This window comes from Geotrypetes seraphini, chromosome 4 (assembly GCF_902459505.1).
Source record: "Geotrypetes seraphini chromosome 4, aGeoSer1.1, whole genome shotgun sequence".
NCBI lineage: Eukaryota > Metazoa > Chordata > Amphibia > Gymnophiona > Dermophiidae > Geotrypetes > Geotrypetes seraphini.
Window position 1 is genome coordinate 74,655,610 of NC_047087.1, and position 15,120 is coordinate 74,670,729.

The window sequence follows — 15,120 nt, forward strand, 5'->3', positions numbered from 1 at the left end:
AGCCCAACGGAACCCGTTTCGCCATTCAAAGGCTTTGTCGAGGGTTCTAAAGGAGCTATTTTGAAGCATCCTTCCTCATTTAAGGGCTAGGTTTAACTGCAGTGGGATGATTTGTATTTGTAGAAGTTTCCATTCAATCTCACTTCATCATCTTCCTTATCCTGTACTTAGTGATTCATTTTTCCTATATCACAAAGTTCCAGACTCATGTAACATAGCATAGCCTAATCTATGCCCAGAATACTAGATATTGGTAGAGCTCTGCAATTCTCCACAATTATCACTACATAGGGCCGTACCTTGATTATCTCCTAAATTTTCTAAGCAAAGCAGTGTCAATTTGGCCTGACTGGAGTTTAGAAACCGACCTCCCCCATAAGTCCCCCAAAAGTCAAGCAATAAAACTACATTAAAAATGACAGTACAGTATGTTTTCCATATCAACATTATTATTATTATAATACAATGACACAATGACATAGCAAATATTTTTCCTCGTTTGGTATTCCAGAGATAAAAAGTGAATAAGAGCAGATGGGTTTTAGGTCCCATGAGACTGTACAATGGCATGCTCATATCATCTCACTAAAGAAGGGACTGTGTAATAGCAATTAAAATGTTGCAGTGCTTTATGATGGTTGCACTAGGCATCTTATCATTATTTTATAACATTTCAGTTGGTTTAAATATTACTGACACATCCACCAATAATGAAAGCCAACCTCATGTTAGGCAAAACCCCAATTGTCGTTTATTTGCTCATATCAATTACAAAAGCATGCCAATGCGTTAAGCTGTCTCTCTAGTACCCCTTTGTGGGGCTCTCTCCATGACTCTTACTTGGCTCCTTGTTGCTCTGCTGCTCAACAGGCAGAGCAGAGAGAAGCACCAAGCCAAGCCAAATACTGTAGGAAGTATGGAACCCATTTCCAAGATATCTGCCTCTTGCTGTGAAGCTGACATCAGGAGCCAAAAGCATCTGTATTGCTGGCTCATTTATGGGATGTGTCCTAACAGAATGCATCTTACAACGGGTTTGCATTTTGGCAGAAACCATAAAGGGAGCAGGACGCGTACATGTAGTTAGGATATGCCATTTTCAATAATGATATTGCTACTAGTAGGATTTTATACAATGACAATGCGTAACTAAAGTCAAGGCAGAGGCTATAGTTACATGTCAGCATTCATTCCCCCAGGTTAGTATCTGCCTGTGAATAATAAATTATGGAAATATGGTAATTGTCTGACTTCTGTAGTTAGTAATAATTATTATGGAATAAATTTTCAGTGGTGGCAGCACCTTTAATCTTTTAAACGTCGAGGCTGGCATTTAAATTATTGCATACATTTTGGGCTGTTAGACTTGTAGTCAGAAGTACAGAATACAGATGTTGTGAAGTCAATGTTGTCACCTCTGTATATTTCATTTTAGCATATTAATTAGCAGGCTGAAGCTACTGTAAACATGCAGCTTATCTTGATAGTGACTGAAAATCACCACAATCTGGAACATTTTGTCACTATGCTGTCGTTCTGCCTTCCTTCCACCTCCTCCAATATACAGATAGTCTCAGGCCACATAGAAGGATTTTGGTCTAACACTATCCATGTAGTGGCCAAAAATATAGATAGTGGACTTATTCATTTGCCATTGGTGAACATTCAATACAGGGAATGTTTCAATATCAGCCTGTGAGCATAAGAATAGCCTTACTGGGACAGACCAATGGTCCATCGAGCCCAGTAGCCCTTTCTCACGGTGGCCAATCCAGGTCACTATACCTGTTTTTATCTTTGCCTCAAGAGAGATTTGAAGGGCCTGATTTTGTGCCATAGATCCAGATTGAGAGAAAAGCTTTAGTGAATCAGGCCCCCTGTATGTTATCTCACTCTGAAAACAGTATGAAGCATCTGTTCTTATAACCCATTACATCTAGAGTTAGTGAGTGAATACAAAAATCTTGTGAAGCTATATTAGGGTTTTTAAAAAAAGTAATCACAGGCCGCTGTGGTATAGCTCCCATGCTCATAGGAATTCTATGAGCATTGGAGTTTTTACCGCCACATCTGGTGATAAAAAAACACTCATGTGGCTTCATAAAAATGTGTGTGGAGGGGGAGGGGGAGGTTAATGTGGCATAATACTTATCTTTTTGTAATTTATTGAATCAATACTGGTGCAACTTTCAAAAATTGAAAACTGCAGAATACTTATGGCTCCTTTTACTAAGCTGCCATGCTACAATGCCACGCACGCTAGACGCTAACGCCTCCATAGAGCTGGTGTTAGTTTTTCCACATAGCGCACTAATTTTCAGCGTACGCTAAAGACGCTACCGCAGCTTAGTAAAAGGAGCCCTAAGCTTGGTGGATGAAAGTCAAAAGGAAATGGTTTATCAATTAAATATAATTTATTATTACCTTGGCAAGTATATCCTTTTTCTTCATAGCCAGTGTTACATAAGCACTTCCCTATTGGCACTAGCCATTCTCCCTCTGTGCTGCAGTACATCCTGGGTGGATCTTCCTCTTTGGAGTGATTGACACAAGAACCTCTTACTTCCACCAGGGACTGAGAGTCCATTGGTACTGTATCTGGGAACATGGCCAAATTCTTCACGGTAAAGGGGCACTTTTTAAAGTACACGCGTACAGAAACTAAGGCAACACAAGCACCCACATCCTGAAAAGCCAAGTAAAAGCCTTTTTTGCCGACAGGTCCCACCTCTCGAATTTCTGTGTTGAGTTTTAAGATTCGATCCCCTAGGTCCATCTGAGTAAAACTTTCATCAGCTGCAATGGTATCAATCTTTGTAAACTGATGCTCTCTGAACTTGGCTCCATGATCATCCTCTGTTTCCATGTAGTAGAGATTAAATGTCTCTTTGCAAGTGCCCATAACCAGAGGAATACTATTACAGTCCCTCAAAGTGAACTTGAGCTCTACATAGATCTTCTGAGCTGAGTTACGTGGGATCCAGTTTGTCCTGAGCCAGTTGTTCTGGCTCTGGTCCATGACATTGCATACCTGGTAGGTCCTGATTGGTGTATAATGCTCATCAACTCCACTGATCTCTTCCCACTGAAAGAAAATAAACATTAATGATGATGTAATAGAAATAACAATAATCAAAATTAGAGCAGTATGTGATAGCTTGAGCACTTCCAAATAACAAACTGATAGACTGACAAGTCAAAACTTAGACGCCACATAAAAATTGATCCTGACTGATCACTGTTCTATATCTCAAAAGAAGAATGTCTAGTCTATACTTTCCTTTGTAATCTTTCACAATACACAAAGCAGAAGTAGACAAAAAAAATATACCTTCATACTTTCTGTTCTGCTTCCCATATTACTGAGTTCATCATAATAATCTCAAATCAGCAGTACCAACAAAAATATTTTCATGTAATTCAGTTTCTAGTTAAAATAAAATAATCAAGTTTCTCGCCTTTTGATCAAATCTATGCTTTATTTCATAAGAGATATTAGTGTTTAAAGTTTTCTGAGAGCTCTAACAGGCTATTGTGATCTCAGATTACTGTCCCAGTATGTAGTGTAGCTGTGGTGTCACCACAAGGAATTGTAAATATTCTTCAGTTATAGCATTTGGACTCTGACCATATATAATCTTCTGATTCATGGCTTGCCAAGTCAGCCCAATGATAAAAAAGTGACTCCTGTCAGCCAGTAACAATAAAGCCCATGTGAGAAAAGACCAAATTGAGCAATGTAACATGAAGTGCCAGTGAAATCATTTCAGCACTTGCAGATAGAGCAAGGAGACAGTAAAAGACTAAGAGGAAAGACAAATAATTGAGGAGAAATAACAAGATTAAAGAAACAAAATGAAAAATGAAGAGGGTTTTGAGCATCAATATTTTTTTTACTCTCTGGAATTTTTTTTTACTCTCTGGAAGCTTCAGTCCATTAGAGCATATTTTGATGTTTCATCATTTAGAATCCTAGTACAATCCCTTATACTGAGTCAACTAGATTATTGTAAATTATAAATCTGAAGAACTGATTTTCTTAAGGATTTCAATAAATATAAAGAAAGAAAATGTTGAGGTGGAGAATCTTGTGCCAAATATAAAATATAGTGTATTATTCTATTGCAAGTGCTACAATTCTACATCATCTTCCAACATTTCATCTGGTGTTTACTTCAAAACATGCATATTAAATCACCAAAAAACTGCACTATTAAGCACTTCCTAACCAAGGTGATAATTATTATCGAATCATTCTTCCAAAGACTGAATTATCTCCAATACTTCCAAAGACTGAATTATCTCAAACTGCGCTAGCAGTTTTTAGCGCAGAGAGCCGTGCTGAATGGCCCGCGCTGCTCCTGACACTCATAGGAACTCTATGAGCGTTGGGAGCAGCACGGGCCATTCAGCTCGGCTCACCGCGCTACAAACTGCTAGCGCAGTTTGAAAGAAGAGGCCCTATGTCTTTGGTTCTAATCCATTGGTGCAGAGTTCGATTTGAAAAGTGTTTAGAACAGAGAACATTTATGAAGAAATCAGGCAAGACTCCTCCACACCTCGTACTTCTTTAGATCTTCGCCAGCATGAGTAACTTTTCCTGCCTGTTGCTCGTGCCAGCCTGATTTCACCTCTAAATCACTTCTGGGTCAAGGGGCCAGGAAGTGACATCAGAGGGAAACCCAATGCTGTTACGAGTGGCATGCTGGAAAAGCCACTTGCGCTGGTGAAAATTTACAGAGGTACATTGGGGGAAGGGAGAGCATGAGTGTGGATTGGGATGTGCGGAAGGTGGAGAGGAAGGCGCGGGAGGTGGCAACACCAGCCCAGGTGCCTCCTACACTCGCTACGCCACTGACAGAGGTGCTATTGAGATAGGTTTCAAATGGGATATGCATAATCTGTGGCATCAAACAACTTTAGCAGCTTCATCTTTTACATGACAATCTTATCCTCATTCATGTATATATCCACAGAAAAAAATGAGATAGGGGAAGGGGATGGGACTTGTTAACACTGCCTTTCTGTGGTTATAATCAAAGTGGCTTACATATTAGATACAGGTACTTATTTTGGTTCCTGGGGCAATGGAGTGTTAAGGAGCTGCAGTGGGAATTGAACCCAGTTCCCCAGGTTCCTGCACAAACCACTATGCTGCTAGTCCTCCACTTTAATGGCAATGACTGTGAGAAGTCCCCAGCACATACCTAACTTTTTTTTTTTTTAAGATTGTGAAATTTGAATAAACAAATAAAGTAAAAAAAATAAAAATTAAATCAGAAGTATAACAAGAATATTGTGCAAACTTCAACACCAGCTATGGAATGATAATTATACTGAAACAAAAATGTATACACAATAACATTGTAAATCATGGCAAAAAAAAAAAGAACATATTCTGGCCCAAACAATGTGCCCAGTTACTTTGTTCCTACTGATTATAATATTTGGGGTACAGTACTCCTCCGATATTCACAGGGGTTCCGTTCCAGGAACCTCTGCGAATCTTGAAAAACCGCGAATACGGTTTTTCGGGGGGGGAGACTGGAGAGGGCAGCGGGAGAGGTAGGAGAGAGCAGCCGGAGCACCGCCAAATGACGGAAATCACTCACTGTATGCTCCAATCGCCTCTTCCTGCACTAAAATCAGGCCTTACCAATCAGGAGCTGCGTGTCAAAGCAGCTCCTGATTGGTAAGACCCGACTTTAATGCAGGAAGTGGCGGTCGGAGCATACAGCGAGTGATTTCCTTCACTCGTCGGTGCTCCAACTGCTCTCTCCTGCCTCTCCAGCTGTCCTCTCCTGGTCAGCAGTTCGCGGTCGGAAAATACCGCAAATGACCGGGACCGCAAACCGCCAACCACGAATGACTGGGGTAACACTGTACTTTTATTCTGACTTGGCCACTGTTGGAGGTGGGAGGTAGAGAATGACACGGTGATAAAATTCAGCACCGTTCCCGTCCCCGCGGATAACCTAGGGAAATAATCCCCTGTCATTTTCTAGTGTCTATTTCAACCTCGGTCCTTCTACACCAGCATTCTTCAAAGCAAAGCTTGCGGGTCAGTGGTTGTGCCAAATTATACTCTGATTCTTCCCTCTCTCCTTAAAGAATGACATGAAGATGGTTTCCCGCAGTTATCCGCGGGGACAGGAACGGTGATGAATTTTGTCACCGTGTCATTCTCTAGTAGGAGGTTGAACTTGTTTGACTTGTAATTTGTACACAGAAACAGAGTCAAATATACATCGGAAGTTTTATGCAAATGACTTCTCAACAGAACTCTCAGGAGTAGTTTTCCTTAGCTGCAGTTCATTTGAAGCTCCCCTTTAAGTAATTGATGAGTATTCCTTTTGCCTTGAAAATAGTTTATCTGAAGAGCAGTTCATGGCTCCATCTTAGTACAAGATGGAATTATTAGTTCACAGATATACTGGGCAAAAATACTCAGCATAAAAGTCTGTCCATTCAAAACATTCTGTTTGTCCTTTTTCAAGCTTAGGGCTCAGACAGAGCTAGCAGATACCTCACACAATTATTCATAATTGAGAAGGTCTGACCTTTTTGTTAGCAGCACCAAAAAAACAAAACGCTTTACTTCAGAAGCAGTCAGCTTGCTCTCAGTTCACAATTTCAATTGCCAATAAGAATTTCAGGGATCCACATGGTGGGTTCAGAGCATAAGCCTTTATTTTTCCTAGCTCCATATTTTCATCTTCCTCTGGAGCTGTGGAGGGCCATTTTTGAAAAGGACATCTATGTCAGACAAGTTGTCCAGATTTAGAGGTGGAGAAAAGTCCATTTTCGAAACCACTGAACATCCAAAGTTTTTTCTTAAAATTGTCTACTGGATGCTTAGCAATCCCCTCCCCAAGATTTGAGGATGCCCCGTTGACTGCAGCAGATTTTCTTGTTTTGTCCCTTATCTTTAAGGAGGAATGGTGTTTTAGAGGACTTTTGACTTGAGGTGGCCAAACTGCTAAAGTACCTCCTACTTCTTCCACAGATTTTTTTAAATAGGTAAATGCTCCTATTTGCACATATAAAAGCTGAACAAGTCTTCTAAACTGACCTCCCAAACATTGTTAAAGGCTTCTTCCTTCCAAAGAGCAAATGTGCATGTGATGGTAAGATTCTGCATGTCAAATATCTCTGTAAAATGTTAGCTCTTTTTCTCAGAAGCCTTTAGAATAAAATGCAAAAACACATCTCTCAACTTGTGAAACTAACAATTAGCATTTAGAATATATTAAGGAAAGCAAGAGCAGTGCTGCTTGGTAATTTAAGGAATCAGGGCTAATCAACTGGAAAGATAACATCAGAAGGCAAGTGGGAAGGGATTCTTTCCATCTTAAATATGCAGCTTAAGTGTGGCGCAGTGGTTAAAGCTACAGCCTCAGCACCCTGAGGTTGTGGGTTCAAACCCACACTGCTCCTTCGGATCCTAGGCAAGTCACTTAATCCCCCCATTGCCCCAGCTACATTAGATAGATTGTGAGCCCACTGGGATAAACAGGAGAAATGTAAACTGTTCTGAGCTCCCCTGGAAGAACAGTATAAAAAATTAAATAAATAAAAATGGCAACATGTTTATTGCAGGGATGTGTCATGGGAACCATTTTCCTTTTAGCTGCTCGCTGTAAGGCCATTTTATGGGACGTGCTATTAATTTAGCCAAACCATTTGCTATGTTTCAATACCATGAAAGTATTCAAGACATCGGAAGTCATAATCCAAATCAGTTTTTACAAAATGCTTATTACAAAGTAATTTTCAAAGCCATCGATCAGGAGAAATAGGTGTTCACTTATATAAATTGACCTGCATGGAAACTGTCATTTTATTCTATCAAATATGGTAGGCTTCCACATCAGGCACATGTGTTTCCAAGAAGTGTTAAAAATTTGATACAAGATACAAGCATGCTTACATAATGGGCTATCCAGACTTGCCCCCCCCCCCCCTCAAAAAAAAAGGGTCTGAGGAAAGGAGTGTAGCTACTGAAATCAACTCAAGAAAAATGTATATTAAATTAATTCAATGAAAATCTATCAATTTATATTTTTAGTTTGTTTTTTTTTTTAAGGGGAAATTGGCAAACTATGTTGGAGCCTTTGCATGGTTGTTAGTACCTTAATGCATATTAAGGGTAATTACCATATTTTTCACTCTATAAGATGCACATTTTCCCCCCAAAAAGTGGATGGAAATAAGGGTGCATTTTATGGAGTGAATCCCCTCCCTCCCCGGAACCTTCTTCTTCTTGGGATCCTTATCTTCAGCCATCCCTCAGACCAACACGAAAACAGCAAGAGACCCACTACCACCGCCGCAGGAAAAAACATCGCCGGTGCTAGGAGAATGGTGCGTGAATCTTGTGGGGAGAGGGGGGATGGTTTCTAGATACTGCTGGCTACTGGCCCAGCAGAAAAGCAAGGGCGAACAGGTTGCACATTACCAGCTACAGGCCAAACGCTAATAGCAATCGATCTCCAAAGCGTGCCCCTAGGACTTTATCCTAGATTCACAGCCAGCTTCAGGCTGAGCACGAGATCATGGATACAAAATCAGCAGAGCGCAACAAATCTCAGAGAATTCTCTAGTGAGGTATCGACTGTGAATTAGGAAGCGTCTGCGTAAAGATGTGAAGAAAGTTATTGAGAGAGTGAGACAGACAGTGTTCATTTTTCTCTGTAAAGTTATGGTGAGATTTGGACTTTGAATGTTGAAGAGAATGAGGGTGAGTTAGCAGCTAAAAGTAGGTAATGGAGAAGGAAAGGTATGCTATATACTTAGAGATATGAATTGAGAGAATATTGATTCTATACTTCTTTCTCGCTGTCTTTTAGTTTTCATCATTCGCAACCCTTTTGCATTTATTTTTTTTCTTCCCTTAGTTGGTTTATCCTAGCTATTACACCACATAGCTTTTTTCTCTCATATGCTGCAAGCTTTATTTGGCTGCTGGTAGGTGATAATAATGTCCGTAGTACATCCATTTTGTTGTGGCTCCCTTTTCTATTAGCTTCCCTTTTCAGCCTTTCTAGCTCCTTGATTTTCCCCCATCCACCTACCTCCCTGAAGTGGTAAAGCAACAGCCTGGTTGAAGACAAGTCACACACTGAATGCTACCACTGTTGCCCCTTCAACTTAGAAGTGAGTGCTGATAAGACTCAACCCGATATTTACCAAGTCTTAGGTGTCTAACCCCACCTAGTGGCTGGATTCAGAGCCCATGATTACTACTGTACCTGCCTGCCTGCCAGCTACTAGGCCTGCCTGCCCTGTGCCCTGTCCCGGCCTACCACTAGACCACCAGAGGGGGGACAGGGTACAGGGCAGGGCGGTGGGACAGGATACACCATTTGATTTAGAAATTTTTTTCTTGGATTTTCCTCCAATAAATGTAGGTGAGTCTTTTGGTCAGGTGCATCTTATATAGTGAAAACTACGGTAATACCTTTTATACCTATGGGCTTCTTAGCTTTTAACATGTGTTAATTTCCCTTAATGTGGGGTAAGACTTTAATTCCTGTGTGAAGGCCTTAATGTTGCTTGATCAATTTTTTCCTTAATTCTGATAAGGATAATTGTATTATGCAGAATATAAGGGGGGGGGGGCATAATTAATATGGCCCCCATAACCAAGATATATATATATATTAGATACACTTTTAGTTAGGGCTTTAAAAGACACTAATATTATAGCTGAATAATAGAAATCCTTCAGTAACCTATGACACACAGCAAAATATAAATAGCAACTATCAGAGTACATATTTTTCCTTCATAGAGCAAAATATTATGGATTAATGTCTGAAACAAGATGCTGGAGCCATAACATAGCAGGCCTCTGCAAATAAGCTAAAAGTCACACTGACATATTTGTCACTTGAGGAGTTGGGGGCGATCATGTGACTATAGCCAAGTGGTTGCAGATGAGACAGTTTCTGGTGAACATATTTTTCTTCCAGTGGTTGTTTAGACGGTTTAGAGAGAAAAACGCATCTGTTTATAAGAACATAGTTTTCTTCCACTTACATAGTTAGGGCAAATATTGATGTGCTGGTAGTTATAGAAAAACATGTGATTGTTTCTATAAATGAGATATTTGCAATAGAGAGCAAGGGTCAGCATGACCTCAGTCCACTTCCTGCTATGATGAGACAATAGCATGTGATGAGTTAAGTCATTGTTGCTAAGGAACAAAGTAATCAGTAGAATATTGCAATTTGTAAATGGATTGTAATTGGACGATGCACCAACTACTATGTTTAATAATGGATTAATTCCTGTCATTATTTCCAATAAAATGACCAGTCACCTGTATTGGGTAAGTCTTTCTTACGACCCATTATTCTGGGGATGCAGAAACGCTTCTCAAAGCTTTGAATATTACCTACACTCTTCTGTGGATTTCTTTCTCTGATCTTCCCAGAAAAAGAATAAAGAACTGAGGAATATATGGAAGTTTAGGAGGCAGGTAGATAGCCTGTCTATATGGTTATTTCAACCAAACAATTCCATACACTCAAGCTAATACATTATTATTTTCCCAATCTATAGATCAAAGAAATAATGAATTTGTGTAAAATCTGTCTGACTTGAACATTATGATGCTTATGATCTAGAAAGCAGAAGACTCATCTTAAATCCTGGCACCTTTGCAAGCATCAATAGAGAGGGATTACTGCCACTTGGAGCACATATGTGGGGTATCTACAGTGTGAGTAGATGAATTGGGAAGTGGGAGACAGTAGAGCTTGGGGGAGGGGGAGGACTATGGCTCCTTTGTCCTAGGTAGGGTTTATGAGTAGGAGAGAGATCGCTTGGGAAGTGGGTTGGTAAAGGGTTAAGAACACAAGGGGTAAGTGGACAAATAGGGTGGTTCAGGAGGGGGACTAGACATAATGACATCTTTGGTGACAGCAATATGAATAACTGTGTTGCTATTGCACAACATAGACATTCATGTTCTGTAAATGGATGTGTCTGTGCCTGCCATTTTCTTGTCCATATTATAATGTATTTTTTTCAAAAATGACTGTTCCTGGTACACATAACAGCGCCTAGGCATCTATTTTATTAATTCATTTTAGAGCAGGTTCTACCTCAGTAGATCCTTTTCTAAAACATTAGAGGAACTTCAAATGCCCCCAACTCAGATGCCTGATTTCATATTTGAACGTTCTTTTTATAATGCCAAGCCATGTGAATGGTTTCCCAATAATACAAAAGTAACAAATGTAGTATCGCACTGTTATAAGCAAGGCAGTGAATGTGCCTTCTGATGGAATCACAGTATAATCAGCTGAGTATATGGGGGCAATTTATTAGGTTACTTTATCAAATTATCATCAGAAGAAAAGCCACACTGAGTCAGACCAAGACCCATTCAGCTCAGTATCCTGTATCCAGCAGTGGCTATTCCCTTTTTAACCATTGTAGCCCACCCATTGTAGTTTAATATATTTCCAGATTCAGTACATGGCACCCAAAGTTAGACTAACTCTACATTACTGATGAAAAGGATTGAAACCACAGAGAGAGTGAATAACAGTCTATCTGCAATAGTAGCAGGAGGAGAAAAAAAGCTTCAGAATAAAGTGACAGTCATAAACATAAGTAGTATAATGCTGTCATAAAATCAGTCATTGGCATTAAACTCCAACCTTGCAGCATAGTTGAAACACTCACAATTGGATTAAAGGTGCACTAAAGGTCACTTATCTGGTATGGTCCTATAAATCCGGGCTTCTTCTCACAGCTATATAGCTTCTAAACACTGCCCAAGGATCAGTTCCATTCAGTTTTCATCTGTAAATGGCACCAAAAGTTAGGAGCCTAGAACGTGCCTACCTAACGTAATTGCACCTAGCTTAATTGCATTAATTGGCACAATAAGTGACTGCGCTATTTAAAACCGATTAAAAACTCATAAAAGCAGGCACCAGAATCGAGCCTACAGCATGGCACCTAGCAGTGCCGAAGATCAAAGCAGTCGTGTATGGGGTGGAGATGACTTTAGGTGCCGCTAGGCACAATTACCCATACAACTTAGGCACCGGAAATGTAGGCCTTTAAAACCCTGGCCTAAGTTTTTTTCTTAGGTGCTAGTAGCTGCCATTCTGTTAACAGCGCCTAAGCATGATTGACATGTGGCCAGTGCCATTTTTCAAGGCACCAGCTGATTTGGGCACCATTTACAGAATCTAGGCCTAAGAGCCCAATTCTATATATGTCACTTAAAAAATTGTCACCGACTAAGTGAAATTCTATAACAGATAACCCACTATAGAATCATGTTTAGCACTGCCTAAGCATGCTTAGGCGGTACTAAACATTCTAACATTTAGGTGCACCCTATTTAGGAAAGGGTTTACTTGGCCTAAATGCCTATGCCTAAGTTAGGTGACCAATAGCTCCTAACTCAAAAACAGGCGCCTAACCCAAAAACACTCCCATGATCTGCCCCTAATCATGCCCATTTTTAACTTTGCACTGTTGTAGACTTGCACCTACCAAGTTAACACAAATTAGTGCCAATTAAGATGTGTTGAATGCTGATTATCAGTGCCAATTTAGTCTATTACTTAATTAAGTTAGTAGCCTCCATTGACTAGGCACACCAATACAGGCATACTTTATAGAATTGGGGGGTAAGGGCTCATATGCTAATCAGTTAGCATGTGGCAATATAGCTGTTCTGACTGATTAATGTAGAACATACCTACTCTCTTCCCTCAAATCTGCCCCAGCACTAAAAAAATAAAAGTTTTTGGGTGTGTGGGTTCTGTGCACACATGCAAAAACTACCGCAGGACACCTGAGCTACAACTACAGCTTATTAAAAAGGCTTTTAAGTGTCATATATTTTCTGCTCATATTTGTTTGTTAATAACTTGAAGGGCTAAATTCCATAAGAACATAAAAAGTTGCCTTTTCTGGGTCAGACCGGAGGTCATCGCACCCAGCAGTCTGCTCCCGTGGCAGCCCATCAGGTCCATGACCTGTAAGGTGGTTGGCGTCTAAGCTCTTTTAGTCCCCTTATCTTTCTATGTAAGCCCTCTTTCATAACCTATCTCTACCTCTATCTGTATCCCTCAACCCCCGTGTCCTTCAGGAATTTATCCAATCCTTCCTTGAAGCCCGGTAGGGTACTCTATCTTATTACAACCTCAGGAAGCGCATTCCAGGTGTCCACCACCCTCTGAGTGAAAAATAATTTCCTAGCATTGGTTCTAAACCTGTCCCCTTTCAATTTCTCCAAGTGCCCCCTTGTTCTTGTGGTCCCTAATAGGCTGAAGAATCTGTCTCTTTCTACCTTTCATGATCTTGAAGGTCTCTATCATGTCTCCTCCGAGTCTCCGCTTTTCCAGGGAGAAGAGCCCCAGCCTTTCTAACTTGTCTGCGTAAGAAAGGTTCTCCATCCCTTTTACCATTTTCGTCACTCTCCTCTGAACCCTCTCCAGTATCGCCATGTCCTTCTTGAGGTACAGTGACCAAAATTGGACACAGTACTCCAGATGCGGGTTCACCATCGCGTGATATAGTGGCATGATGACTTCCTTCGTCCTGGTCGTAATACCCTTCTTAATAATACCCAACATTCTGTTTGCTTTCTTTGAGGCCGCTGCACATTGTGCCGTTGATTTCATTGTTATGTCCACCAGCACACCCAAGTCCTTTTCAAGGTTACTTTCCCCTAGCACTGATCCCCCCCATTTTGTATCTGAACATCGGGTTCTTCTTCCCTATGTGCATGACTTTGCATTTCTCTATATTGAAGTTCATTTGCCATTTATTTGCCCACTCTCCCAGTTTGTTTAGGTCCCTTTGTAGGTCTTTACATTCTTCCGCGGTTCTGACCCTGCTACAGAGTTTGGTGTCATCCGCAAATTTTATAACTTCACACTTCGTCCCTGTTTTCAGATCATTTATGAATATATTGAACAGCAGCGATCCGAGCACCGACCCCTTTGGAACACCGCTTGTGACCCTCCTCCACCTTTGCTTCCTGTCTGCCAACCAGTGTTTAATCCATATGTATACGTCCCCTTCCACCCCGTGGTTCCACAACCATGGCTCCCTTTTATCAAAAAACACTCAAACACAAGCAGAATATCAAAAAATAAAGTATAGCCACCAATAGATATGCTAAAGTCATTAAAGTCATATTTTCTAATTTGGAAATATGGTTGCTGATTGGCTAAATCCCGTCTATGTGCTATGATTGGCTGGATTATACGTCAAGCCATACCTCTTTAAAGCCGAGTCAGAAGCCAAATCGCCATTTTCTTGATGAAGATCTTTGAAGCAGGAACTCGTTGTGTAAAGGTGAATGCTTTTTGAATCACTGTTTTTCAAGTTTGTATAATTTTGATGTTTTAAACAAGGAATTGACTGTGAATGTTTTTGTTTTTAGAAATTCTCCTGATGCAGCTTGACCGCGAAACAGGGCTTGTCAGGAATACTATGATTACTCCCAGTGCAAAGTTATACTGAAAGAAAGTAGCACCGGGAGTTTCACTGCGCTGCGGTGATCTTGCCTACACCAGAGGATACCTAAGATAAGTGCAGATTTTTGAATCTATTTAAACCATTTTGAAGATTTTGAAGTTTATGAATTATATTTATTAAATTTAAATGGAGTTTTTCTCTGACCGAGGATGTGCTATCTATGACAAATTTGCATTTGCCATAGTAATTTCCGGAGTTCTCTGGAAACACTGAGGTCTTTTCTCTGTAATTTTTGTTACCTGCTCTATCTAAGTCTCTGGGAAGAGGCTATAACTTTAGAATATCTGTTGGTGGCTATACTTTCCCTTTTATCAAACCACGTTAGGGTTTTTTTATCACCAGCCACAGTGTTATAAGCTCTGAGACTCACAGCATTAGAGTTTTTGCCACAGTGGCCGGCAATAAAAAAACCCTAATATGACTTGATAAAAGGGGCCCACTATTCGGTGCCCAAAAAGTACGTGCTAAATAAAGCACTTAAAGTTAAATGTGGTTTATAGATTACTGTTTATATCTGGAGTGGTAGAATTCTCGCCAGCCACACAGGAGGCAACCTCTTGATTTTGAAGGTTTTGTGGAACGACATAGCGAACAACCCCC

At 40.4% G+C, this 15,120-nt stretch overlaps 1 protein-coding gene across 8 annotated transcripts in view; it reads right to left on the reverse strand.

Moving 5' to 3' along the window:
* EPHA3 (EPH receptor A3) overlaps positions 1 to 15,120 on the reverse strand; it is a 427,612-nt gene that overhangs the window by 269,880 nt on the left and 142,612 nt on the right. For all 8 annotated transcript variants that reach the window (XM_033941962.1, XM_033941961.1, XM_033941964.1 and 5 more), the window contains exon 3: positions 2,425 to 3,085. In XM_033941962.1, the coding sequence (XP_033797853.1) occupies positions 2,425 to 3,085 (661 nt within the window). The remainder of the gene's footprint in view (positions 1 to 2,424; positions 3,086 to 15,120) is intronic.